The sequence below is a fragment of the Podarcis tiliguerta genome (assembly GCF_965153285.1).
Source record: "Podarcis tiliguerta genome assembly, chromosome: 13".
Lineage (NCBI taxonomy): Eukaryota > Metazoa > Chordata > Lepidosauria > Squamata > Lacertidae > Podarcis > Podarcis tiliguerta.
In genome coordinates this window covers 3,545,590-3,573,450 of record NC_139546.1, presented here as the reverse complement: position 1 = coordinate 3,573,450, position 27,861 = coordinate 3,545,590, and the positions used below count along the sequence as shown (strand labels likewise).

At 44.2% G+C, this 27,861-nt stretch overlaps 2 protein-coding genes across 14 annotated transcripts in view; one reads left to right on the top strand and one right to left on the bottom strand.

Moving 5' to 3' along the window:
- On the bottom strand, window positions 1-22,182 carry GLIPR2 (GLI pathogenesis related 2). The gene is made up of 5 exons (XM_083408057.1): window positions 21,802-22,182; window positions 10,220-10,328; window positions 5,752-5,855; window positions 4,501-4,578; window positions 1-3,199 (listed from the first exon to the last, which is right to left on the bottom strand). The coding sequence occupies exons 1-5, from the start codon at window positions 21,812-21,814 to the stop codon at window positions 3,039-3,041; spliced, it is 465 nt and encodes a 154-aa protein (XP_083264183.1). The 5' UTR covers window positions 21,815-22,182; the 3' UTR covers window positions 1-3,038.
- Window positions 19,375-27,861, top strand: part of LOC310661511 (zona pellucida-binding protein 2-like) — a 25,876-nt gene continuing 17,389 nt past the window's right edge. For 2 of the 13 annotated variants that reach the window (XR_014503980.1, XR_014503981.1), the window contains exons 1-3: window positions 24,043-24,765; window positions 25,310-25,486; window positions 27,242-27,367. Coding sequence is in view for 8 of the 13 variants with exons in the window: in XM_083407778.1 (XP_083263904.1) it covers window positions 24,636-24,765; window positions 25,310-25,486; window positions 27,242-27,367 (433 nt within the window). In the remaining 5 variants the exon portion in view is untranslated. Of the gene's footprint in view, window positions 20,611-21,365; window positions 21,728-24,042; window positions 24,988-25,309; window positions 25,487-27,241; window positions 27,368-27,861 lie in introns of those variants that run through there. The other 11 variants (XM_083407776.1, XM_083407772.1, XM_083407773.1 and 8 more) reach the window with 10 other exon arrangements.

The window sequence follows — 27,861 nt, the reverse complement described above, 5'->3', positions numbered from 1 at the left end:
TTCATATGAAAAATACTTTATTTTCAAACACTAATAATTATGCTGCATTGAATTCTTGGGTTACATTTAATGGACTTGGAATACAAACGGCAGCACCACTAACTTAATATCATGTGACCATGTAAGGTAAAGACCTTTCTGATTTCATGTTCCATTTCTTTTAAACAGAAGCTGAATATTCATGAATATACACAATTTTAGTAAGGCTATGCTCATGGAAGTAAGAGGTAAGGTGGGTAGAAAGATTGACATCAGGACCTGCTACTCTACTGGATCCTGCCACCTGTGGCAGTTGCCTCACCTTGCCTCATGGGTGGGCCTCCCTAGGGTGAGGTGTGTGTTCTGGTTAAAGTGGGGCTGCGTATGGACTATGCCTTTAAAGGGCATTTGAAGCACACATACCCTTAAATTACAGTGCCTGATGCCTCTATTGGACGTGACTCCCCTCTGCTCAAGGCACTATAGTTTAAGGGTCGCTAGGAACTGTAACTGAGAGATAAACTACAGTGCCCATAATTCTTTGGGAGGGAGAGGGTAGAAATCTGCTTTTAAGGTATAGTGTGTTCACAGCCTGGGACTAAAGCAAGGAGGCCTACAAGCTGCCTTGGGGATTTGGGGCTTCAAGGGAGGTTGGGGGCTGCTGTCCCCAATCTGAGCCACATGGGCTCTTCTGCCCGCCCCTCAGGATGTCCCAATGCTACACTGGTCATCTTTCTTCTCTCCTCTTCTGGTAGGTAAGGAGCAGACTGCCACTGGGACAGTTGCTTGGCATCTAGGCATCCCTGGCTCTCTCCTCCTTCCACCTGCTCTTTGCCCGGGGTTCACAGGACCCACCCACCCCCAATCTTGTCTAAACTTGCAGCTCTCTGCCTCATGACAAAATGAGAATCCTAGGCAGGAACTTCTGGGTTCACCCAACCCTTCTCTCCCCTCTGTGCACATCCTGGTTCTTTATCAAGCTGCTCCCAGTGGAGACTTGCACTCTGTGCCCTTCCTCCGGGGTCTCTCACCCCTTCTCCTTCACACCATCCATCTCCAAACAGGGAAACATCATCTGAATGCTGGCATCAGATAAACTATAACTGCCGTGGGCTGATTGGTGAGGCTGGCAGCCTCCCTGGGAGTAGCTGAGGACCGCCTCTCTTTTCGTTGGTCACCCTCCAGCTGGCTGGCTGAGATCTACAGTCCAGCCAGAGGCTGGCCCTGGGCAGTATTATTTCAGACGTACAGACGTATCAAAAATATAAGGGCAAGTCTTCTGTGCAGAACTATGTGTACTCTGCACTATATATATTCAGGCAATCCATATTCTGTACTAAGAAAACAAAATCCTGTGAGATGTGATAAATTATAAAATTTGAGCAAATTTTATGATTTATCTTAATTTGCATAATTTACAAGTTTTGCTATCTTTCATAATTTATGCTGCCCTTGCTAATCATGGGAAAGGAAATGACACTGAAACCTGACATCCCCAATTACTGAAAATCTCATTCAGGCACTGCTCATACTTCTGAGCTTTTAGCAAATTTTTGCATCTTGCTTTACAAAATGAAATCTGAATTTCTCAGGAAGCTTAGTTACCGTATGTGTACCTTCCTACACTCACTTGGAACTGCAGCAAAAAGTCATGCATTACCAGTTACATATCTAACAGGAACGTTCTGAAAGAGCAGATGAATAGAAGATTTACAATATTTCTTAAAGTGGGGGAAGAGATGGTGTTAAGAAAGATTATGATTTCAAATGATGGCAGAATAATCCCAAAGGGCCTGCCTTCCCCTAGTCGCTGGTATGGTATGTATTTTTAATGTAAACCACTGTGAGCAACACCATATCATGTAAATTGTCATCTGAATTGTACATACAACAAGCACACATTGTGCCAACTTTTTAAAAAAACAAATCTGCAACCAGGCATCTAAATTATGCACCAAGAAAAGAGTAATCCTTTAACCAGTATAAATTATGAACAGCTGCTCTATTTGCACGATTTCGCTTTTCTGCATAATTTACCTGTATTTTTGCTATCTTGCATAATTTATTCTGGTTTTGCAACTAATGAGGTCAAGAACCTATGTAAGCCACGGAAGTACTGACATCAACTACCAGGCTTCTGACATCTTGGTGGGCATTTGACCAGGCACTTCTAAGCATCTTTTTGCAGCTGTGCTGCTTGGTTTTATTTTCTGGTGAGATTCTCAAGAAGCTGAATTCTGCACTTCCACTGCAACATGTATATAGCCCTGGATTTAGGCTGCTATGTGGCATCCCAGATTTCACTGAGCAAATAGTATTCATCCAAATAGTAGCTACTCATCTAGGACTAAGTTCAAATTTCAGCTAACTGGGAAACCTTTCATGCCAACGGCAAACCGTGTTCAATATACAGTACATTGCAGAGTTCAGTTTCCATCTTCTGTGCTCCCAAATGCTACCATCATCTGACAGACCATTGTGATTTCGACACATGCACTTGGCCAAAGAACACAAATGTTATTTACAGAGTGTATCCAGGCTACAGAGAGAACCCTCATACATCTAGAAAGAGTATACAAAAAATTATAAAGTACTGCATAAAAGCAAGGGCTATGGATGTGAATGGGATTCATAAGGAACTCAACTGTTTTGATGCAATAGCCAAAATCAGACTGTTTACTTCGTAATTTGCAATCTGAACTTGATTAAAAAAACATTTTAAAGTTATCACAACTGAACTTTACTTAAACCATACAAATGTAATTTTAAAAAGGAACCCTAGACAAATATAAAGCTATATAAAACAATTATTTGAACTCCTAATTTTTGCACATTCTACGTTTTGGGCTTGCTGAGGTTCCTCAGCCCTTTAGGCACTGGTTCCATACAAAAGTCCATTTTGGTAGGCAAGATTGATTCTCACGATTCAAGCCACTCTCCTTGTAGCAAGTTTGATAACCATTTTCAAATATAAACCTGCTTATCCAAACTAATCCGATCCTCCGTTTTGCTTTTCATTAGCCGCTTGAACAGTCCTTTCCCTCAGGCTCCTGGCAACGTTATTTCCTTGGCGGGAGGACATTCTGTTCGTAGTGACCAGGGTTTACAATATTGCCAGCAGGCTCATACCGGGCCACCACAAATGTGGAGCCGTCGCTGGCAGCCGCCTTTCCAACTCCCATCTTTTTGGTGTTCTTCCAAACCATGGCTGTAAAGTGTCCTTAAAGAAAAATCCCACACAGAATCTATTAGGCTCTGGGCAAGAGTCTCATGCAAGACTGGCCAAGAACAGGACTCAGTTTCAGAAAAATTGCTCAAGGAAATTCAAGCATCCTAACTCAAGGACCTTTGTGCGCAATAAAAGTATTGCTTGCTCATAACTTTTTAAAAGAACAATTGTTTTGAGGATACATTTGAAAGTTTTAAGGAGCGCTCCAATTAGTTAACTTGTTTGTTTGACCTCAGTTTCAGGTTCCGTGGTATGAAGCTCACTGGAGACTGTGGTGTTCTTGTGATACACACTTTTATTTATAAACATACACGGGCTGAGCATTAAATGGAAGAGCATGAACACTCCAACCAATCTTGCTCCCCATTAGGCTTCATGGAGAACCCCCAAAGTCATAGCTTTGGTTTCAGAAAAGACAGCATGTCTGTCCTCTTGGGAATTCCCAGCGACCCGTGCCAGATGAGACTAACCCTGACTAGTCACTGGCCTATTGCTCTCAAGGCATCCCTAGTTAGTTGTTTCTATGGCAACACATCCTTACCCAATGCAGTTAGTAAAACCTCTAACTAGTATCTCTGTCATTTCCTGAAAAATTAAACCATGTGTCTTTGGAATCAATGCTTTTTCAAATTATGGTGTTAGAAAGAGGAAGATTTAGAAATTACTAAGCCTGAGCTTCTTCACACTTGGTTACCCAGTCAGTGCCTGTTTCTTGCTGAATTTTGAACAGCATGCCTCCACCTCCCCGCCCTCTATTCAGTCGAAAGGATATGTTTATATAAAAGCTTAATGTCGGAGATATTGTGAGAAACTAGAAGTGTCCTTTAGGTTATCCGCAGGGCCAGCCAAAAACATTCTGGTGAACCACTAAATGGCACCCCTGGACCAGGGAAGAACGGGTGAGTGAAGGGGGGAAATCAATTCAGCCTCACCCAAGAACTGAGGTGGGGGGAGAGGAAGAGAGAGGTCCACTCTCTGAATCTCATTGGGTGGATGGGGAGGCCACCATTTCCTTGCTAGCGGTGGGAGGAGCCCAGCATTGCCTCCTATTCACTGAGAGGCCGTGGGAGAGGCAGCATGGGGGGGGGGTGCCAAGGAGGGGGGAGCTGCGGCCTCCAAGGAGGGTCCCACAGCCATCATTGCCACCACCAAAGCAGCAGCGGGTGATGCATTCCTTAGAGACGGGATCTGCTGCCCCTGCGATCCTGCTGCCCGAGGCAGTCCCTTCCCTTGCCTCATAGGTGGGCCAGCCCTGGCTAACTTTCAGTAAGCAAGGCCAAGCCCATACTCACCTGTCCCAGAGGAAAACCCCGGACTCTGAAAGTTGTAACTTTTTATTTCGTTGTACCATCTGTCAGCTACTTCGCTCCCTGCAAAATGAATGAAAAGATGCTGTTGAATTGCAACTGATGGGGTGCAAAAATGCTGCCACTCTGTTCTTTTTTTCCTCCAAGATAAGGCAGCTCTGGGCTCTCAAAAAACATTCTAACCAAGCTGGAATTAAGTTAGTAAAAACCCCAAAGTTTTGGAAAAAAGAGTATCACACACCATTCTGACCAACAGCAATAAGTAGCTGAATTTAAAACATAAAGAGAAGGCAATTTTCTGACCACCTAAGTATGTCTTTTGCGGTTACCAAATGTCCTGGTGCAGTTTTGAAAAATGTATCAAAATATGTAAAATGTGTATTTTGAGAGAAAATAAATTTAGAAATGTTTTGGTCGGTGAGTGTAAAATCACAGAGATAACTGACAAGCACTAAGCACATTTTCAATTTTATAAAATTCAAAAGTTTTAATATTTAAAGCAGTTAAATAACTTTAAATATTTTGGATTCAGTAGTTAGATTCTGCCTCTTTTCTACTGATTTACACCCTACCTTACCCTTGGGCCATAACATTTCTGGGCTGGATCTAGACACATGAAAGAAGAAGCCTTTCAGTTAAACGCATTGTAAATTTTGTATGAGAAATCAGGTTGGCAAAAACGGAACTCTACAGCGCCACCTGGTGTCACAGTATTATAATGCATATACAAAGCATATAAAGCACTTTTTCTCTGCCAATGTGGCTGAGTCCCTGGATATGGAGATGCAAGCTTTTTAGAGGAAAGGTGGGATACAAATGTAATAAATAACTGAAAAAAATATAAGCTGGCTCACATCCAACTTTATCAACACAATACCACACCAGCTCTCTGCCTAGGTTCAATGAGCCTTGAACAAAAGTACCATAGGTGGCACTGGGATACCTACACAAAGCATACAACCGATTCCAACCATTGAAAATTAATAATGTTTGTCTTAAACTTCTTGCTGCAATCCCATCTCATTTAGGAGCAAGTCCCACTGAATCAAGAGGGACATTTCGCACTTGAACACGCGTAAGTATGGCACTGTGCCACTATTGGACTGACAAATAAAAAAATGCTTTCAATGATATTTTATCACATATGTGTTGCTTAGATTGCAGTCCTTACAGTTTTGGGAGGAAAATGTTTGAGCACTGCAATGTTAACAGGTCTTTCCTATGTACTTATCTTACCTGACTGATCATACGAAGCCCATGCAAGGTTTTCCCCACACTTCCCACTGCTGGATTCAGGACTGTGTTTGAGGATTCTGGTGCTAGCAAGTGCTTCTGAATACCTTGATGAAAAAAAAAGGAAAGGTCTTTACATAAGCGCAAACAGACTGCATGATGCTGAAGCAAAATGGGTGCCAGGTGGTGAAGGTTGTTCTAAATCAGGGGTCTCCAAGCTTTCCTTGCCTTGGGCTGGGGTCTCCAGCGATGATTGCGTGGCGGGCCAGAGGGCGGGGGAGCCTGCACCCATACGCACGCGCACATGCTATTTCCGATTCTCCTCTGCACGGGAAGTGGGTCCCTGTGCTGTGCTGCACCGTGCCAGTAAGAGTGGGCGGCGGCAGTGGCCGCCACCGCGGATCAAATAAACAAGTCCCTTGGGCCTTATCTGGCTGTAGGTTGGTGACCCCTGTTCTAAATGAAGAGTATGCACAATGTTCCATGTAAGAGCAGCATAGTGCCCCAGAGCTACTCATACGAGTGTGGAAAACTTTTCAGGAAGTTTTTTTTTAATGTTTGATGCTTTGCTGTGCTTTTATTATGCTATAAGCCACGTCAAAGTGCAAGTAGATAAATAGGTACCACTCCAGCGGGAAGGTAAACAGTGTTTCCATGCGCTGCTCTGGTTCGCCAGAAGCGGCTTAGTCATGCTGGCCACATGACCCGGAAGCTGTACGTCGGCTCCCTCGGCCAGTAAAGCGAGATGAGTGCCGCAACCCCAGAGTCGGTCATGACTGGACCTAACATTCAGGGGTCCCTTTACCTTTTTAAGCCACCCAGAGTGGCTGAAGCAACCTAGTCAGATGGGCAGGGTATAAGTAAATTTTTATCTTTATCATCATCATCATCGCCATCATCAAACACGGCCTCTGCCCAAGCTCCTCTCTTTGGTACTCCTAGACCAGGCTTCCACAAGCTCGGCCCTCCAGATGTTTTGAGACTACAATTCTCATCATCCCTGACCACTGGTCCTGCTAGCTAGGGATCATGGGAGTTGTAGGCCAAAAACATCTGGAGGGCCGAGGCTGAGGAAGCCTGTCCTAGATATTCCTTCCTTTGGCCTTTGAAATGGGGTGGAGGGCTGACAAGCCCCTATTTCCTCCTCCTGTCTCAGCAGTGGAGCCAAGACCCCCCCCCCCAATGTTAATACTAATAATGCCAACACCAATGCTAACCCTAACCCTATGGATGTGAAGGGTGAGCCAGCTGAATTGTATTCTGCCATTGTAATGAGAAATCGGGGGGGGGGGTGAGGTAGGTTCCAGAGTTTATAGATAGAAAATGGTCCCACAGATTGATCTGAAACTGGGTTGTGCAAAAGAGGTAAATTTGAGGGTGGGCCATGATGCCATATTCGTAGTAGAAAGGGTAAGAAATTGTTATTCGATATGAGTCAACATTTGATGAGGGACTCTGGTATGTTGACAGTGCTGTGTGCTTCTCTTCATGCTGAGGTGATTCTCCCATAAAGATTTCTATGCTTCCGTTGTTGATGAGTAGGTGTGGGCCCACCACACTGCAGGCAGACATGGCTGCACAGTAAACTTCAAACGGGATCTTTCACTTAAGATCCACATACGTCAGAAACAAGCAAGGAGGAAGAGAAATGAGAACGGAAAGCTCAGGAAGGCCACTTAGCTTTTCGTTCCTATAGACATTAACTCTCTAGCGGTTTCTTCCTCTCAGGACAGTATTAATTAATTACGCACCATTGCCTTTTCGAACACTCCTTCTCAACAGACTTATTAATTAACCCACAAAGCTGATTTTTCTTAATAGCTTGTGACACTGCTCCCCTGATAAAGGTTTTGCAGAACATCTGCTGGGGTATCTTCCGTAGGACTGTATAGTAGGTCTAGTTCCTCTGAATCTCTTTTTTAAAAATTGTGTTTTGCATCAGTGTTTCCCTTGCATCCCTTTTCTGGCTGTCACACTGAACAACATTCTGACAGTTGTGTGCCTGATTCCATGTAGTTCTCCCCATACTTTCGTGAACAGCCTTTCGCAATGAATGGGACCTTATGCCATTAATTTCACCCTATTGCACTTTATTTTCAGCTCCCACTTACATCCTATTGGGTTTTCTGTCTGAAGGCTGGGGAGTGAGTATCTAGGTTTGCTTGTCATGCATGGATTTTGTAGGACAAGTGACCAGAAGGATTGTCTTTGTTTTCCCCATCCGATCTCAACATCTGCATGGGATTGCTAGCTTGACTAAACTTTCCCCCTCCCTCCAAGTCTCCTAAAGCAGCTCAGGGGATCGAAAGAATCCCCAGAAAAGCATGTAGGAGAGGAAAGGAGAGGTTGTTCAGCCCAGAAAGCACAAATACTTGCTCTGATATAATGATACCTTAGTATGATGCCAAATCCCACCCATCTTACTGACGGTCACTTTGTGTGTGAATTCAGGATTGTGGGCCCGGACACAGTGAGGCCGTGGGCAGCTGGGGACTAATCAAGGAAAATGAAATACAGTGGTGCCTTGCAAGACGAAATTAATTCGTTCTGCGAGTTTTTTCGTTCTACGAGTTTTTTCGTCTTGCGAAGCACCAATGTGTATTGACGGTTTCCCATAGGAATGCATTGGCAGTTTTTTAAAAAAAGGCGCAAGACGTTTCGTCTTGCAAAGCAAGCCCATAGGGAAATCCGTCTTGCGAAGCAACTCAGAAAACGAAAAACTCTTTTGTCTTGCGAGTTTTTTGTCTTCCGAGGCATTCGTCTTGCGAGGTACCACTGTAATAAGAAGACAATTGCTTTGGGATAAAAGAAGGGTTAATCTCAGGTTAAGGATCACTCCGGGATGTACCTCAAAATGGGGGGACCTCTAAGATCACCATTTTGGGGGGTATCCTGGCCCATCAGCCCCCACCTGGGTGTCAGGATGGAAGCACCTCCCCCAGACACCTTTAAGGGAGCACCCCAATCCCTTAAGTCCCAGTTGCCTCCCCATCTGCATTGACTAGGAATTCAACCCAATGCCTTATCTGCCACCTTAGTTGGCCCCACCCTCAGTCAGCTGCCCCCCAACCTACTTCCATCTGCAACACTCTCAAAGGTCTTTGCAAAAACACCCAGCAGCCACACCTTGGTGCCCATTGCCCCATCAGGTCTGGACAGGCCTCTGTTATGAACTACAATGCCAGGGTGCTGAATCACCCAGCCCCACCCCCCACCTGCCCTATCACTGCTGCCGCACTGACAGTTCAGACCAAAATATAGATCAAAATGACAAGGGCATCTGGCAGGGCCTTCACCACAATCAGCAATGTAAGCCAGGGCATAAGGCTGTCTCCCGTCTCATCCTCCTCTGGCCTCTTTTCCACACTGGTCTGTCTTAGAAACCTGCACCTGAAGCCTTAAGGAAGACTGGGACAGGCACATATCACCCAGCACAAGACCCGTGGTAACCAGTGAAGCCCAAAGCTGGCTGTGCATTCACTGACCCACAGCACCCCAAAGAAAGCAAGGGAATGGGCTGCCTGGAAAAGCCTAGCCTTGTACTTTGACCAGCCCATGGAGCCCAACACAGTCTATATGTCCCTTAGGACCAAGCCCTAGAATACGCTTGGAATGTTGATAGCGCAACGGAATGCAATGCTCCCTGCTTCACAGTGTGTCTCCAAGAGCCCACAGGTCCCCGTGAAGGAGTTCTGGCAGTGGCCAAGCCATGGGTGCCACCAGCCAGTTAATATCTTTTCCTCAACAGGAACATGATAGCAACTGTTTAGTTTTTAGAGACAGGGGGAGCATCAGAATGCTTGAAAGATTATATAAATTTAATACATCCAGAAAACTAGCACATGAGGAATAAAGCGAGGCAAGGCCCCTTCTCTCAGACATGCTAGGAGCCACTGTGTCTATTCTGGGTGGTCTTTTTGTACAGAGAGGCATCCCATCCTATGAGACCTACCAACTGTGTGAAGTGGTCCAAGAAATGGTGGTGTGAATTGCTGGCAATACCAAGAACATTAGAGCTAAGCTACATCCACCATGAGTTTGGCCAAACTGGGGGAGGCAGTGGAAGACAGGAGGGCCTGGCGTGCTCTGGTCCAGGGGGTCACGAAGAGTCGGACACGACTAAACAACAACAACATGCACCATGTAATTTTGCTTGTGTTCCTTAGCTCTAATATTCTTTGGTAGTGCCAGCCATTGGCATTAACAACATTTAGGTTTTCTTCTTCCTTTCAACCAATGCTTATAGAAATTACTAGAGATTTTGCTGTGTGCCACCTTGCTCTTCCAAAATATGGCACCACTGGAGAAGACAATTATGCTGATCCTGGCAGTGGGGGAAAATGTTTTTTGTTGTTGTTCAGGGAAATCAATCTATGAGGATTTGAGTATCAACAAACCAAGAATCTAATCAAAAGTACTGCAATGCCAATGAACTCTTCAATTAACAAAATAAAGAAGTCGTTGTACTCACTGTTGTGCTTCCCTGTTTAACTTCTTGCAGAGTTTTAGTGAGGGAACTCCATGCTTCTTCCTGTAGTCATTGTGGGCTTTTAAGACCTCTTCCGCAAATTGCTTGGAAGCTAAAACGGTATAAAGCATTAGAAATTCAAAACAATTCCAGCCTCTGCTTCAGGCCCTAAGCAAGGGTCAAAATCTTACATTGCTCTTACATTTCAAAGCCTACAAAATAAGAAAATCAGTTTAGCCAACTCATCAGGTGGCTTGTATTAAAACAGCTGGACCTGAGATCACTTAGTTGCACAAGCTCTGGCGAGAGGGGATGCATTATGATATATACGGCATTGCAGAGAAAGACAAGAAGAAAGGAACTATAATATGCATGTAATTGTGACATTCAAAGCTTTTGACCTGTGATCAGAGTTTCTGTCTTATAACCATAACCTCCTTAGCTCATCTTCAACAACCAATGCAAAAAAGTAGCAAAGCCAATTTGTTAGCATAAAATATTATTTTTTTCATATCTAAGATTTAGATAATTTATTACGGCCAAAGTCCAGCTCACATAACACAATAAAAACAGTGTTCATAAAGATAAAATATACAATCAGAGCAGACTGCAGCAATAGCTCATGAGTTAAAATTGAGATATATACCGTATTTTTTGCTGTATAAGACTCACTTTTTCCCTCCTAAAAAGTAAGGGGAAATGTGTGTGCGTCTTATGGAGTGAATGCAGGCTGTGCAGCTATCCCAGAAGCCAGAACAGCAAGAGGGATCGCTGCTTTCGCTGTGCAGAGATCACTCTTGCTGTTCTGGCTCCTGGGATTCAGAATATGTTTTTTCTTCTTTTTCTCCTCCAAAAACTAGGTGCGTCTTGTGGTCTGGTGCGTCTTATAGAGCGAAAAATACAGTACATACACCTGTACAACTGAGATTTGGGCTACCATAAAAATTGACCCTGAGGCACCCCAAAGGGCGACTTCAGCATTTCCCTGGTAAGCTAGAGGATGATCTGCACCTACAGATCTAAAATTAACAATATACAGTAAGAACTTAGCGTGCACATCTATCTTTCTTCATACTCATCTTTTACTTTTGTATGCCACATTTCCAGCAAGCAAACTGAGCACAAAACAGCCCACGATAGCAAAGAATTAATACATAAAAGCGTCACCTCCCTGTCCCAGTGCTTCTTCCTTTGACACATTGGCTATTCTGAGCAGTTTTGCCTGAAACCTCAGCTAATCTCCAAGAAGCAGGGAAGTTTGGAACTATTCCATTTAGTAGTGCAATGACTTTCTCTGGAATGTGCATCAGTCATTCATGTTGAGAAGATGCCAAGTGACGTCTCTGCCAAACTATTGTATTCCAATGTGTTCCACTTTGTACTCTCATCTTTTTCAATAAAGTTTGTGGTGATTTTTCCTACTTTCAGTGCAACTGCAGCACCAGCCTGGTGGGTGTAGACTTGCAAAGCACTATTAATGCACCTAGCAAAAGGAGTCTTCAGTAAGATAGCTGGTGATGTTCTGCCTGCCTGTCCCTACAACATGCGGCCCCTTCCCCCATTTGTTTCCACAGCAACTTTTGCCCCCACTCTTTTCAATTTGTTTTGCACTAAAGTGCATGTGTACTAATAAAATTATTCATTTTAAAAATGAAGAAGCAAATGCTGCAATTGCTAGGATCATAGGAGCCAACTCTTAGGGGCCATGGGGGCTTTGGCCCCCACCATAAATATTTGAGAGGGCTGGGTCCCCACAAAGTTGATGGGCACTCCCATTCAAATAGTGTGTGTGCACTGCGCCATGTGATTGATTATGCAGGGTGGGCCTTCCCTGGGCCCCCACAGTATTTTATTCAAGTTGGCACTCCTGGCTATGATTGTAAAAAGCAAATCAGTAAATGGAGTACCAACTTAAATAACGCCAGTGTTCAGAAGAAGCATGAATCATGTGATCGGAGGCTGCATTCCTAAGTGTGCATTCTAACGAGTAAATCGGAAGCTTAATTCTGACTTAAACATACCAAGGATTGCAGCCTTAGAACAAGATCGTAGGTCAGTAATGCACAAACCACTTTTGCTTCTGCTGTGGGGACAAGAACTGAGGGGTTATTATAGGGAATATAGTACTAAATTGCACGCTATGTAGAATCCCAGTTTTAATGCCTCTTCTAGCAGATAACAGTGCTAAAGAATCCTTGTGTAGAAATGACCCATATTTATGTTCAAAAAGAAAGAACAGTACACAAGCTTGGGTCAAATAAGCACAGGCACTTCCAACATTAACAGAAGAGGACGGATAGCATAATTTCCATCCCATTACCAATGTGTTCACTGTGCAACACCCTACACATCCGAGTACCAAATATGCAAAGGTGCAAATGAGGCCGTTTGTCCCATTATTGTCGGATCTAAATTGGAGCAGGTCCTCCACCAAAGCTTTGCCTTTTAGCTAGTGACGCCAGACCTGGGACCTTCCACATGTAAATTACTATTGAGCTAGGACTCTCCCAATCATTGTTGAGGTAACAATCTTAAATTCCCTGCAATACAGAATGCCGGATTTAGATACCACATTTAGTATTAAGATTTAGGACATATATTTTGCATAATGTGATGTACATTGTGCGCCTCACATTAAACTTTCCATATCTGATAATTAATATGCAGATCTGCCAAACAACTACATTTTATTAACTCAGCGAAGATATACATGAACATAAAATTCTACGTTTACAGGGTTATAAAAATATGCAATTCTAATATTGCGCTCTCTCTCTCTCACACACACACACAAAGACACAAAGCCTCTTAGCATACGGTAACAACTGAAATAAAGCCGAAATCATCCAGTCAGCAGTCAAGGAATGTTATTTCTTAAAGATGATACTGTGCTAGTGCTGAGAAACAAGAACAATAAATGACTAATTCGCTTCCCATTTCTGTCCTCTGGAGCCTGAAAGATACAGAGCCTGCTTTGTCAGTTTGGTAATCTCAGCACGATGGGCTCATGGAAAAGAAGGGAGCAGCTGGACTTTCCAACAAACTTGGAAGCAGAAGCTGCTTTAAAAAAACAAGCTTTAGAGAACAAGATTAAGTGAATTTGAGTTATATTCCCTGATCTAATACATGATCTGTCAGTATAGACATAACTCCTAAGCATGTGATCCTAACACACATTTAAATGGATATAATGTACTCCTGAAGAACTTTCAAATAATTGCAAGCCCAAAGTATTCCCCTAATGTTTATAAAGTGTTCTGAGCACTTTGCAATGCTGTATATATACAAGATGCATACTGTCTTGAAATCCTTTGGGAAGAAGGAAGAGATATAAAGTTAATACATAAATGCTCACATATCTACCCCAATTAATTCTGGAAAGAAGTCTATTTTCAGTACGTTTCCGAGCACAATTCAAAGTGTTGGTGCTGACCTTTAAAGCCCTAAACGGCCTCGGTCCAGTATATCTGAAGGAGTGTCTCCACCCCCATTGTTCTGCCCGGACACTGAGGTCCAGCACCGAGGGCCTTCTGGCGGTTCCCTCACTGCGAGAGGCCAAGTTACAGGGAACCAGGCAGAGGGCCTTCTCAGTAGTGGCGCCTGCCCTGTGGAACACCCTCCCAGCAGATGTCAAAGAGATAAACAACTACCTGACATTCAGAAGACATCTGAAGGCAGCCCTGTTCAGGGAGGTTTTTAATATGTGACATTTTAGTGTATTTTTCATCTTTGTTGGAAGCCGCCCAGAGTGGCTGGGGAAACCCAGCCAGATGGGCGGGGTACAAATTATTATTATTATTATCATTATTATTATTATTATTATTATTATTTACAAGCATAGCTCACATGTCTTTTAGGAGTGCTTGGGCAAGTTCTCTCAGAACAGGGAGGGAGTTTCAGCTATTTGGGGACAGGCAAGAGATACTAACAGGGATGTCCCAGTTCTGAATTGCTTAGACACAGAGGTTGATCAGGAAGGTTTATTCCAGGTGTGAGTTTGGGATTTAGAATCATAGAATCATAGTTGGAAGGTACCCTGAGGGTCATAACGTCCAACCCCATGAAATGCAGGAATCTCAACTAAAGCATCCATGACAGATGTCCCTCCAACCTCTGCTTAAAAACCTCCAAGGAAGGAGAGACCGCAATCTTCTGAGGAAGTCCATTCTACTGTCAAACAGCTCTTACTGTCAGAAAGTTCTTCCTGATGTTCAGTCGGAATCTCCCTTCTTGTAGCTTGAAGCCATTGGTTTGGGTCCTACCCTCCAGAGCAGGAGAAAACAAGTTTGCTCCATCTTCCATTCCTTCAGACAGCTCTCATATCTCCTCTCAGTCTCCTCTTTGGAAGCCAATGTGGGTTTCTTGCGGGGTGTGTGCGTGTGTGCGCTGCACTACTGGGGATTTCAGGATATGTAGAATGCTTGGAGGCAGACACAGGCATGCCTGGCACATCCTGATTCTTATAATCCATTATCTGCTGATAAACTGCTGGGGTCGAAAAGCCCAAGGCATTTGTTGTGTGATTCAGGCTTTGAAAGCTGCCTGGTTCATGCAGTCGCATTGACTGCCTGCTTTGGTTTAGATCCTGCATATTTCAGGTGGGGCCCTGGACTTTAGCAGTGCTAGTTTGATGGTTATGAGATGGCACTGCTGGTCAGTGTCTAGAAGACCACTGGCACAGTTGGGTATAGTTAAGGCTGCCTCTCTCTAGGTTTGCCAAATTGAATAAAATATTGGGGGCGGGGGGGGAGCCCCGCCCACATCACCAATCACAAGATGCAGCACCCAACTACCATTTGAATGGCAATGCCCATCAACTTGGGGGACCTGGCTCCCTCAAATATATTACTGTGGGGTGAAGGTACCTCCGCTCCTAGAAGTTGGCTCCTATGGGCAGATGAAGATGATGGATTTTTTGGAGCCAGCCGACCTGACTGGAAGAGTCCGCGACCAGGAGGAGGAGGAGTACCAGGAAGAATGGATGAAATTCAAAGACTATTTAGCTAAATACGTTAAGATAACTTAATTGGAAAAGCTTGCAAATATTAGATAGGCTTAGGATTTAAACATGTAAGGATAGGAATTTAGATGTTTAAAGCTAAATAAGAAAGAATGAAAGATGTTAAGTGATCAAGTTAATTTTTTGAGAAAATTGATTTTGGAAAACTGTTAAAATGATATACAATGAAATTCAACCAGGGGGATTTGAGGAAGTCATTTAACAATGTTATTAGGATTGGTTCAATTACGATTAGGATTTTTGTTTGTTTGTTTGTTTGTTTGTTTTAAGTTTTTGGGGGAAATTAATTGAAAAATTGAAAAAAAGAAGAAGTTGGCTCCTATGTTCTCTCCTTTGGCAGGGTTTTGCTCATGCACAGTGTTAAGGAAAATTCTGGGTTGAGAGACTATTCAACAGCCCAGCTCATCGGAGTACAAGTCCCCCGCGGGTCCATGCGGTCAGTAAAAGAAGGGAATTCCAGCCAAGTAATTTGGAACAAAACAGCAGTCAGTAGACTTAGATCCTTTATTGTTGCGCAACAGGTTCAAACAGCAGTAAGTGAACCCAGAGCATGGGGCAACACTGACTTTTAAAACTTTCCCACCATATCCCAGAATACAGTTCGCACAGCATCACTGCTACATCGCTAACATGTCACAAAAGGGGAGGGTTACACAAGATTAGCATAGACAGATATGTCAGGGCAACACCCAAGTATAAGATTAGCATAGGCAAACATGTCTTAAGTACCCACCACCCAACAGAATAGAACTTCCTTTTAATGTCTGGAGCCTTAGACAAGTCTGGTGATGAGATTTGGCTTCCCTTGGAGAACAATGAGCCCAGCAATTGTCACCTCTGGGCATTTCCTGGGGCAGGAGGTGTGCATACATGTCTTCAAGCTTGGGGAGGTGGCAGGGGAAAGAGTCATTTTTCCAAGGGCAAAATGGCGTTGGAATGGAGGAACTTGGCAAAGGGGTTGATTTGAGCTGTCAAGTCGAAAGGATACATTCAGGCATATTAATTGTAACATTTAACAACTTTAAAGATGTGCGCGCGCACACACACACACACACACACACACCCGCTGTAATTTAAGACAATCGTTTTGTGGCAGCTGCTGTCTTGCACTGCATCACCACTGCTTATCTGCTCTCATAAATGTGGCCCTAGTTCACCAACTTCTGTGTTTTATATCATCTCCTGGTTTGGTTGCAATTTAATCTATCCATTTTCAAGCCCACTCAGTGGGTCTTAGCAGGCAGGAGAACATACAACTTCTGGAAAACAGTACAGCTTCCCTTCCTTTTAACTGTGATTCATATATACAGAAATCTATTACACAGCCTGCAATGAGTCATTATCTTGGGGTTTTTTCCACTCAGGTCTTCAAAAAATGCTAATGACTAAGGTTCCTGAAAGCTGCTTGTTTATATATCTGCAAAGTTAACAGATCGTAAAAAGGATGTATAAAGTGGTGGGAAGACCTTCAGAAGTCATGGAGATAGGGATCTCCCAACCATGAGAGTGGGGAGGGTGTGGGGCGCCACAAGGTAATATTTTACTAGAAGCCAAACATTGCTTCAGTCACTAGCATGGACTAGAACTACTCCAGAGCAGACTTAACATTGCATAACGGTAAAGGTAAAGGGACCCCTGACCCTTAGGTCCAGTAGTGGATGACTCTGGGGTTGCACACTCATCTCACTCTATAGGCCAAGGGAGCCGGTGTTTGTCTGCAGACAGCTTCCGGGTCATGTGGCGAACCAGAGGAGTGCACGGAAACACCGTTTACCTTCCCGCCAGAGCGGTACCTATTCATCTACTTGCACTTGACGTACTTTTGAACTGCTAGGTGGGCAGGAGCAGGGACCAAGCAACAGAAGCTCACCCCATCACAGGGATTTGAACTGCTGACCTTCCGATTGGCAAGCCCTAGGCTCGGTGGTTTAGACCACAGCACCACCCGCGTTCCTTTAATATTTCATAACCTCCAACATTTTGAAAGAAAAATTTGGGGCACTCCCCCAGCCTCCCCCATCTACATCACATGCCCCCTCCCTGCCTCTGACCCCTTCCTCGCCCGCCTGATCGCCCCCTCCTTGCCTCCTCTCTCTCAACATTGCTGTCTTCAGCCTTCTGCTCAGCAGCCTCAAGCCGCCTCAGGGAGGTTGCCCTGGGCCCTGTGATGCTGGCAGACGCTGCGATGCCTAGAGTGGCCTCCGAGAAAATCGGGGCATCCCAGATTGGAATCAGAAGCCGAGGCAGCCTCCGTAAATTCAGAATGTCCCGATTAAATCAGGACACTTGAGGGGTCTGATATTCTCCTAATGGAGATGAGAAGATTGGGAGCACGATGTGGCAGTCACACAACCGCCCTCCCCTTCATTATTTACTTTAACCATGGGATAGGATTGCTAAATGCACCAGCACAAGTCATGATCTGCACCAGCCAGAATTCATACCACCATTTGAAACAAATGAGTTTGCATGTCCTGGTTAACAAGGAAACTGAATAGCATGCTTAGCACCAATGCAAGAATAGCTAAAAATCCCACAGATTAAATAAAATGTTTCATGTCTTGGATATATGGTGGACTCAGATTTTTGTTTTTGCAAATAAGATTCATTATAACAAATTATTTTGGTCAGTAGGATATAACAGCATGTCCTTTTCTATTAGACACACAGTGTCTCAATGCTTAGTTAGACATATCCCAGGATTTCAAGACTTGCCTCAAAGGATATCATGGCTCATTTAACACAAAGAACCTGTACATTAGTACATTATCTTAGTAATGTACAAAATCTCTTTGTAAACTGCTTTGGGGGTTTGAGCTGCATATACATTTTATAAAATAAATACACGACAGAATTAGGCTCCTAATTATAAGTGGTCACTTTGGGTGTGGAAAGTGTTCTTGCAGTGCAGAATTGTAATAGCGAAAAACAATGTGCCAGTCCCATAAAGGTTTTTACAGCAATAATGTACTACGTAAGTAATATTGTGTCCTTGTTCACGAATGAGTGGAGTCCTGAGATTACAGATTAGTGAGCACAGAAGTAAGATTGCAACAAAACCATTTGTGGCTCCATTAACATTTCACTTCCCGGAAGGTAAGAATACACCTGAGGATTTAAGGTTCATTGCTGTTGAACAGATTGACATATACAGGGGTAAATCCCCACCTCCTACTTTAAGATATTAAATGTTCACCTTGCAAACAGTCATTCCTTATCGGCGGAATGAAAAAAATTGATTTGCCAGCATATTTATAAGGATGTTTTCAATATTGTAGCAGCCTGTTTACCTTTCTAAACAGGAAATGCTCTCTTGTTGCTCAAGGGCTGTTATAGCTCAGTGGTCTTAGGACTACATGTTTCTTATGGTTTTCTGCTATTGTATGCATGGTATATTGCCAAAATGATAACCTGACAGATGCATACTTAGATATTCTACATTCTAGTCCCTGAAATCTGGGTGGCTTAAATTGCATATGCATCAGGTGGTGGGTTAAGAAAGGCTGAAGCTCACTGCAACCCCCCCCCCCCTTCCAGGTTGCTTTTATAGCAGGAGTGGAGAACAACATGGATTTTCCAGATGTTTCTGGACTCCACCAGCCATCAGGCCAAGCCAGCGTGGGCAACGGAAAGGGAGCTTGAGTCCAGCAATATCTGGCTCCCTGAGAGGTTTCCTCCTCTGTTGTAGAGGAATGAGAGAGAAAGAGGGCTGGGTTTTCTTAGATATTTCTGCATGTAATGACTGTCTGAACCCTCAAAGGGTACTTAACAGATATTAAGAGAATTTCGCATATTGGAAGAAGTCTAAAATTCTTTCCCGAGGGAGATGGGAGGGCAGGGAATACAGAATGTTCCTTTGCTGTTACTATGCCTTATTGTTTTAGCTTTCTAAAATCATATAAAATCCAATAAAAATAGTATTTTAAAAGGTCGTTTAAATTTTAAAGACAACAAATAATAAAATCTCTTCCTGATAATAAACTCCATTGAACAAAACAGGACTTACTGGTGTGGAGAAATGTGCTGTTTGTCTAACAAAGTACTGTACTCTAACTCTCAATCAAGTCCCATTACCACCAGGCTGCCCCTCAAAGGGGGATTATTAGCCCAGAGTGCGTTAGTTTTTAATATACCACAGGAAGCACCAGACTGCCTTAATTAGCTCTTAACAGATGCTAATTTCAGAGGATTTAGGAACTGTCTAATACAAATGCACACGTGGGCTTGCCATCCAATTTTAACACACAAGCTCTGCTCTATATCATATTTCAGGCAGGTTTCCGGATCCTCCCCTCCAATGCTTAAACACCAATTTCATGTTTGCCCATTTCAAATATTTAAAAGTAAAATCATTTTTTTAGTTCAAACTACTGTCAAAGGTGGCTTGCAAGTTTTATGAAACCTCTTCTAAATCAAGAGAAAAATAACAGAAAATTATAACAGAAGCATCACACCATAACACAGACCAGAGGTGTCAATCAGCTGTGTTTTACTCAGAGTAGACCTATTGAAAATAATGGACATAATGTAGGTCCATAATGGTCATTTGTTTCAATACTACCCCTAATTTCCAAATTTAAACTATTGAGGGGCTCGTGCCTGGCTCCGAAAAACAACAGACTCTCTGCACCTGATGAGCATCACCCAGGGAAAAAGCATTCTATAACAGAGAGTACCCCTTTTCTGATTAAATGTTTTGATTGCACCTTTAAAAAAAACAAATCCACTTTTTCTCATTGCAAAACTGTTCCATGGAACAGCGACAATAAGATTGTGACATCAAAGTCACCCATGTATTCAACACTCTGCACATCAACTTCACAAAGAACATTGACACTTGGTTTTTAGGTACATCTGTGTGCACCCTGAAATTATCAGGCTTGGAGAAACTCATAGCATTAAACACAGAAATCTGTTGGCTGGATGCTGCAGTTAAAAGCAGGCTGCATGACGTCTTAAGACACACTTCTAGCCTTGCCTACATCTGGGTAAAACCAGATGGACTTCTCCGATAGTGCAGTTTAAATACACCCACACCCAGGCCTTGCACACAATCAGAAGTTACAACATGCAGCTAGTGATTACCACCCCTCTTGCTATTTATGGCAGAACGAAAACACACACACACCCTTTCTCCACGTCTTCCACCCACAAGTAAAAACAATGGGAGAAAGAGGTATTGTCAGGAGGACTCAGAGGAGCACCGGTCTTGGTGATTTGGTCGCCTGAATGATGGCATTCAGGGATTCAGTCTGTTTGACTCCCAACTTCGTGGGGAATGGCTAAGGGCCCCTCCTTGCCTCAGCTGAGAAAGTCAAGCTGTGTTCCTTCAGCCACTGTCCTGGGCTCCAGTCCAAAGTGTTAATGCTAACAGGTAGATAGATGTCGCCTCTGACACAGAAGACCAAGGAAAGCTATCTGGTTAAAACAGACATGCGGAAGCCTCCTGAGACAGCTCCACTGTAGCTCCAATTGTTTGTGACTGCTGACCCTTGCCGGCTGGGACTGATGGTAGTGGTGAGTCCAACATCTGGAGGGCCACAGGTTTCATACTCCTGGTGTGTACACGTACACACACACACACACACACACACAGTGTATATCCTTCTCCATTCTGGACTTTCCCAGGCTGCTGTGTTGTGAACATAGCTGCCTCCTAAAGGGGCCTAGTTCTTTGGTGCTGCCAGACATAACAGTTGCAGAGTTTTGCATTTAAAAGCTGTAAGGCTAGTAGACATGTAAAAGATACAGCTTTTGCCATCACAGCATCTGTTGGCCGAAGAAAAGCAGCAGCTGTTACATTCCTGCTTGTTTTACAGCTTTTGAAGTTGTCAGGAATGAGAAGGGGCCCCCATGGGACTTGCATCACCATCTCCTCCCCCCGCCTGGCACAGACCCCCCCCCCCTCGCTTCTGATGCCGAATGATGCTGCTGCTGCAGAAAACAACGCTCCTTGCTCCAGAGCAGCTTCTAGAACAGCAGTCTGATGCCAGAGCCTCCCTTCTTGCGGAAACTTGAGTGTATCGGTTCCAAATGGGAACCCTGGAACACAGAAGCGCCACAGCTGGTTGGGATGCCAAAATCCTATTGCATATGCAGCAGGAAAGGAAAGTTGCTCCCTCTCACCTTAGGCAGTGCAGCTGTGCAGGCAAAGGGCCAACATATATTGGGAGCTATTTTGAGTTCTTGCCAAATAGGTTTGCGCTGCTGGCGGCTTGCTTCCTGCCCCCTCTTAATCACATCCTCCGAGGAAACGCAAAGCGCGGCTTGAAAGCTAACGGACTCTCCCCCTGGCCACTCCTGCAAGCAACAGCTGCCTAACAGTTTCTAGCAAGCATATTAGACCGAAATCCATGTCACGGCAAACCCAATGCATAAAAGTCGCCCATCCTATGCAGCGAGTTCCGGGTTTCTTCTGCACAAAGAAAACCCTTCCGGGCTACTGGATGAAGCTAAAGAGCCATTAAGATCTATGCACATCGAAGCAAGGGGTGAGGTTTGGGGGGGGGGCTGCGCGTTCATAGGCAAGGAAAGCTGCGAGCTTCGTCCGGACTCGTTCACCCACCTGACTTGCCCATGGTCCCGTCCTGGATGCTGAGCTGCAGAATCTGCTTCTCTCAGGCTGCTCCGGCTGCTTTCGGTTTTTCTGCCCGCCGCCTGCAGCTTCCTGGCGCTGCTCTGAGCCGCTGCGTGAAGCAAGAGGCTGCGAGCAATCAGAGAGCAATTGCCCATTCACAGGGCTCAAGCTGCAGGGTGACGCCTTATAAGGAATAAGGCCATTTGTGCCTTTCTCAAGGAGATGCTTCTCTGTGGTCAGGGAGGGATTATTTATCTTCTAGAATACTCAGCAACGCAGGAAAACACTACTGGATATGATTTTGCATACCAGTTTAGTCAAGTAACAGAAAAGTTAGGCTACACTAATTTTGGGTGGGTGGGGAGTGTGAAAAGTATTTGAAAACATGCTACCTACTTTGAAAAGCAGCTGTTGAAGATTGTAGCAAGATGCACAGATTGTGGGGCCGCTATGTAATTTTAGACTTAATCCTTTTATGCCCCCCCCCCCCGGCCAATTTTGGGTAGTGGTGTGTGGTGCTTCAGTTGCAAAGGACACAATAGTTGTTTATCTTCCCCCCATCCATGCTTTACAGCAGTTTCCAGATTCCTGCAAAAGCAGACAAAAGGCAGTGTGACATGACAGATTTAAAGAAGAAAATATTCTGAGCATGTGCAGCTTCGCATTTTAAATTCACTTAAATCATTGCAGCCCTCGTGACTATGGGAATGAAACTGACGCTAAATAAAACAATTGCCCTGATGCTAAATGCATTTACTTCGAAATAAGCACCGTTTTATTGTATCACAGAATCACAGAATCATAGAGTTGGAAGAGACCACAAGGGCCATCGAGTCCAACCCCCTGCCAAGCAGGAAACACCATCAGAGCACTCCTGACATATGGTTGTCAAGCCTCTGCTTAAAGACCTCCAAAGAAGGAGACTCCACCACACTCCTTGGCAGCAAATTCCACTGTCAAACAGCTCTTACTGTCAGGAAGTTCTTCCTAATGTTGAGGTGGAATCTTCTTTCTTGTAGTCCTCTATGTGACATCCTTTTATATATTGGAACATGGCTATCATATCACCCCTTAACCTCCTCTTCTCCAGGCTAAACATTGTAGAAAAAGGTAACACATTTTAAAAGTGAAAGTAATAGACTAAGCATCCAGCCACCAACATTCAGTCTTGGTTAACCCTGGCATACCCATGTACCAGCCTGGATTCTGACACAAGGCCTGATGCACCTTGGAGTACGTCTGGAAACAAGTTCTGGGGGACAGTTAGAAGAACTGGGTATGTACCACCAGGAGAAGATTAAGGAAAGACATGATAGCAGCCTTCAAGCACCTGAAGGCAGTCATGCAGAAGATGGAGCAGACTTGCTTCTAGGTGGTTATTAATTGTAGAGTCACTACTCCTCGCGAATGCATGGTTTTTGCAGTGGGCAAATTGCATTATTAGCATCAAAAGTGCCTGCCCACCCACAGCCCCCTTACTTTTCTGGAGAAAATCCACTATTAAAAAACACACGTTTTTCCTAGTTTAAGAGTTGAGAAGGAGATAGTTTTGGAGGCTAGGCTATACTTAAAAAATGTCAACTGCCAAGACAGAGGCTGAGCTATCCCAATCATTTTGACAACTGGAAGTGGCTGTCCACCTTTCAATCAGCTGGCGCCAATCATGTCAATCAACTTCAAAGGAAAGAATTCGGAGCACACTCTTACTTACTTACTTTCAGGGGAGGAAGTGCCATAACTTGAATCCCATGATGAAGTATTTCCTGAAGAGGAGAGAAAGAAATGAAAACGCCCAAAACCAACCTCAAAACTGTGGGAGTTTTTGCAGCAAACCTAACCATGCATATCAGTGCTAGTTTAATGCATGAAGTCCATAGAGCTGAATTTGTTAGAAAAGGCTCAACTAAGTCATGCCTCGTGGGCCAAATTGGAGCTTGTATCAGGCCTGAGGGCCAGAGATTCCCCAAGATCCCTGCTCTCGAGGCAGGACCCACACCAGTAGACGTGGTGAAAACATGGCTCTCTATCCTTTGCACCTGATAGGTGGAGACAGACAGCCCTTGGAAACTTCATCCTGTTGTTGTTCAGTCGTGTCCGACTCTTCATGACCCCCTGGACCAGAGCACACCAGGCACTCCTGTCTTCCACTGCCTCCTGCAGTTTGGTCAAACTCATGCTGGTAGCTTTGAGAACACTGTCCCACCATCTCTGTCCCACGTCCTCTGTCGTCCCCTTCTCCTTGTGCCCTCCATCTTTCCCAACATCAGGGTCTTTTCCAGGGAGTCTTCTCTTCTCATGAGGTGGCCAAAGTATTGGAGCCTCAGCTTCACGATCTGTCCTTCCAGTGAGCACTCAGGGCTGATTTCCTTCAGAATGGATACGTTTGATCTTCTTGCAGTCCATGGGACTCTCAGGAGTCTGCTCCAGGACCATAATTCAAAAGCATCAATTCTTCAGCGATCAGCCTTCTTTATGGTCCAGCTCTCACTTCCATACATCACTACTGGGGAAACCATGGCTTTTACTATACGGACCTTTGTTGGCAAGGTGATGTCTCTACTTTTTAAGGGTCATCCTGTTACCCTAACCAATACCTGTTTGTAATGCAGTTTGGAGGGCATGAAGAAAGGAAGACCTGCGGTCTCACTCCCACAGTGCCCAACTGCCATTTCTCAACTGTCGCTGTGCCCTGCCTGGAATGTTCTGGCCCACACAGGTGACTCTGAGGACCACGAACATCCTGCATGTCTGAGTCTCTCATCTCAGTGTTTTGCTTGCTTCACCTCGCCTGAGCTGCTTGTTTGGGTGGAGGGTTGCCTCCCATGAGTGAAAAGGAGGGGACGAAGGCCATGGTGGCAAGAAGAAGCCTTCCACGGCGTCGGCTTCGCCTGCTGAAGCTTGCTTTCGTGTTTCTGTTGTTGTTGCTTCCCCTCCTTTTCTCAGGGGCTGCCTGTAAGTGACAGAAGACCAGAGGAAGAGTGAGAGGGTTGAACCTCTTGCCATCCGTTGGGGATCCTCACCTCGCTGTAGACCAGCCCTGAATAAAGATCTACATCAGGATCTGCTTCCCCTGTGGATCCTGCTGCCTGACCAGGTTGCCTCACTGCAACTAGGATTTGAAGCCATGGTTTGAAGCTGGATCCAAATACTGGTGAAGAGCTAACCATGCTTATGGTTGGTGCAGGAAGGATTGTGAAAACGGCATTAAATAAGGAAGGGCTTGGCTGGGGAGCAAAAGTGATTCAACAGCCTTAAAGAGAATGGCAACGGTGTTATGCTGGTCGATTGGGAATAGGCATTTATAGTTGTTGCAAACTGCACACTTGCAAACTCCATGTAACCAGATAAGCATAAAATTAAATAGATGCAAATCACTAATTAATTTAATATAAATTGTTTAATATTGTCTAAGTTTTGTTTTGATGGGCTTTTTTGTTTTTCAAACTTTTTTCTTTCTTTCTTTCTTTCTTTCTTTTTTTTGTCGATGTTGCTCTAGCTGGAAATCCATGTTTTGTGAATAAAATGTGTCTGTTAAGAAGAAGGACGGTGCACTTGAAGAGGGAAACCAGAGATACACCAGCAGAGTCAGAGACTGAGTATGATAACACTTCATCTGCCCCAGAAGACCTCCCAGCTTCAGATAACCAGATAACTGGAGCAGAAGAAAGAACTGGTAACTGAAATCACTGCTTACACCTGTTGATTTCAGCAGTGGCGTAGTGTGGGTTGTCAGCACCCGGGGCAAGGCAAGTAATTTGCGCCCCCTAACCCGTGGATTTGCGCCCCCTAAACCGTGGATTTGCGCCCCCTAACCCTAACCCCCAAATGTTGCGGCCGGCCCCCCCCCCCCGGCACCCCCCACACTACGCCACTGGATTTCAGACAGTGGATTAAGCACTTTGTCCCTTCTGCAGTTTTGTTCTATTGCATGTCTCTAGTTACTTCCCACTCAAGAGCTGCAACTGTAAAGATCACTGTTTAAAAACCCCAAGTTAGGAACTTTTTGGGTGTTCTAGAGTAGCTGTTTGTATCAGTGTATGTGGAACCAAGTAAAAGGATTAGGACAGCAGTCAGGCAGTGAAACTTAGTGGCACAGTTACCAGGAAGTGACTCAATACAAACAGATAGAGCAGGAAGGAGATAGAGAGTTTGGAGTTGGATGCAAAAAAAAAGTTATTTGTTTTAAGGTACTCCTGCATGATCATTTGATTATATCTTATAGGTCACTGTTAAGTTTGAACTGCATCTTACACTGTTTTTATTTTGGTTTTTGGCATTGCATTGCCTTTTCTTATGCGCTACTTCTAGATTTTTGGGTGTTAAGTGGTTTACAATTATTGTTTATCTGCAGTCTAACAATAAGCACGTCAGGATCTAAGGTAACTGAAATGACTGTACTTAATTTTCTGTGTAGGACTGCACTGCCAATATTTTGCAGGAGGAATTCAATGGCATAGTAGAACTTCAGATTTGCCCAGTTAAAGAGCATTAAATCCCTCTGTTGCACCTGCACAATAAATCCACTTCTTAAAAAAATGGACCATTTGCAATCTGGCAAGAGATGGGGGAAATGCATTGGAAGGTGAGGGATTAACAGGAAGACGTGTGAACGTCTCACAAACAAATTAGGATGAATGCAGGACCAATGCTTGTTCTACCCAATAAATTGGAACAAAGACTGGACAAGGCAGGATGAATGCTGGAGAAGCAGGTCATCTAGCTGGCTTTGATGTATCCATGCTAATTGTGACTTTTACTTACTGGCTTTCAAACTGCAGGCCCAGTTGTTGTCACATCATATGATTGTTGTGGTTTTAACACAACAGTTTAAAAAGCCTATTTGTAAAAGGCTCGAGGGCTACAATTTGAGAAGGTCAGCAAAAAGACCATTAACTACACATTGATGCCAAAAAGTAGTAAATCAGACCTTTTAGAACCTAGAAAATGATTCAGGAGGGGGTGATTGAGATTGCAGAAGTGGGAGAGGGGGCTTAACGCTTTCCCAACTCACTGTTTCTTGCTCTACATCTTTCCCACTCTGAGCATATTTTCCTCCGTTGGGCTACAGACGCAGGCCTGTAAATTTATGGGCAGGTACATTGGTGGAGGGCATCCACTGCTGCAAAATGGAAGATAAGGAAAATGTTGTGCCTCTATTTCTGTTTCTCTGTTTACAGTTGCCCTCTTCCAAGTGAATGCTGCCATATATATATTTGCATGTAACATGTAATGTGTCTGTTCACCAATCATTCACTATTTTTAAATTCAGTGTTCTCATTGACTTCTTAGGGAAGAGTCAAGCACTTTTATTGCAGTAGGCTAAGTAGGTATTACACATCAAGGCTGTGTGGAATGCAATGTATTTTTAATATTAAGTTTTATGTATTACTATATCTCATTCTAACTCGATTTTTTTTTCCTACTTCAGTTCCAGCGTACATTCTTATTTATTCAAACAGTTTAATTCTAAATTGTTTGACTGAAAAGCTGTTAATTGAAGGAATCATTGATCCCAAATACATATGGTCTGGTCCCCGAGGACAAATTACTAGAGGTAACTACAGTATAGTTTAATTGTACATAAGTTAAGACTACAGTCCTTAGCACAGTTTCTAAAGAGTAAGCCCAGTTCAATTCTGAGGCTCATTTCTGAGTAAACGTGCTTAGGATTATGCTGCATATTTTTTTAAAAAATATATTTAATTCTGATATATGTATTTCTCTGCCGCTCTGATAAGCACAGACAGTCCTAAGAGCACGTCACTGAGGAAACACTGGTGAGCTGTGTTCCTGCACTGGCACCACAGCTGAAAGTCTGTGCACAGAATTGCATCCCATGAGCAGCCACTGCGTGTTCCTTGAGGGGTCTCCCCTCCAGTGGCGTAGCATGGGGGGTGCAGGGGGGACCGGCCGCACCAGGCCCAACATCGGGGGGGGGGCGCTCGCACTCGCAGCTCTCTGCCCCTACCTGGCTCACTCACTCTCTCTCACTGCAGTGCTGGCTGTGCGAATCTGATCCGAGCCGTTGGGTCGCTGCCCACTGTGGAG

Coding starts and splice junctions, on each gene's coding strand:
- GLIPR2 (XM_083408057.1), bottom strand. Junction 4,579..5,751: donor GGCTTCGTATGATCAGTCAG/GTAAGATAAGTA, acceptor TTCATTTTGCAG/GGAGCGAAGTAGCTGACAGA. Junction 3,200..4,500: donor GGGGTTTTCCTCTGGGACAG/GTGAGTATGGGC, acceptor TTTTTCTTTAAG/GACACTTTACAGCCATGGTT.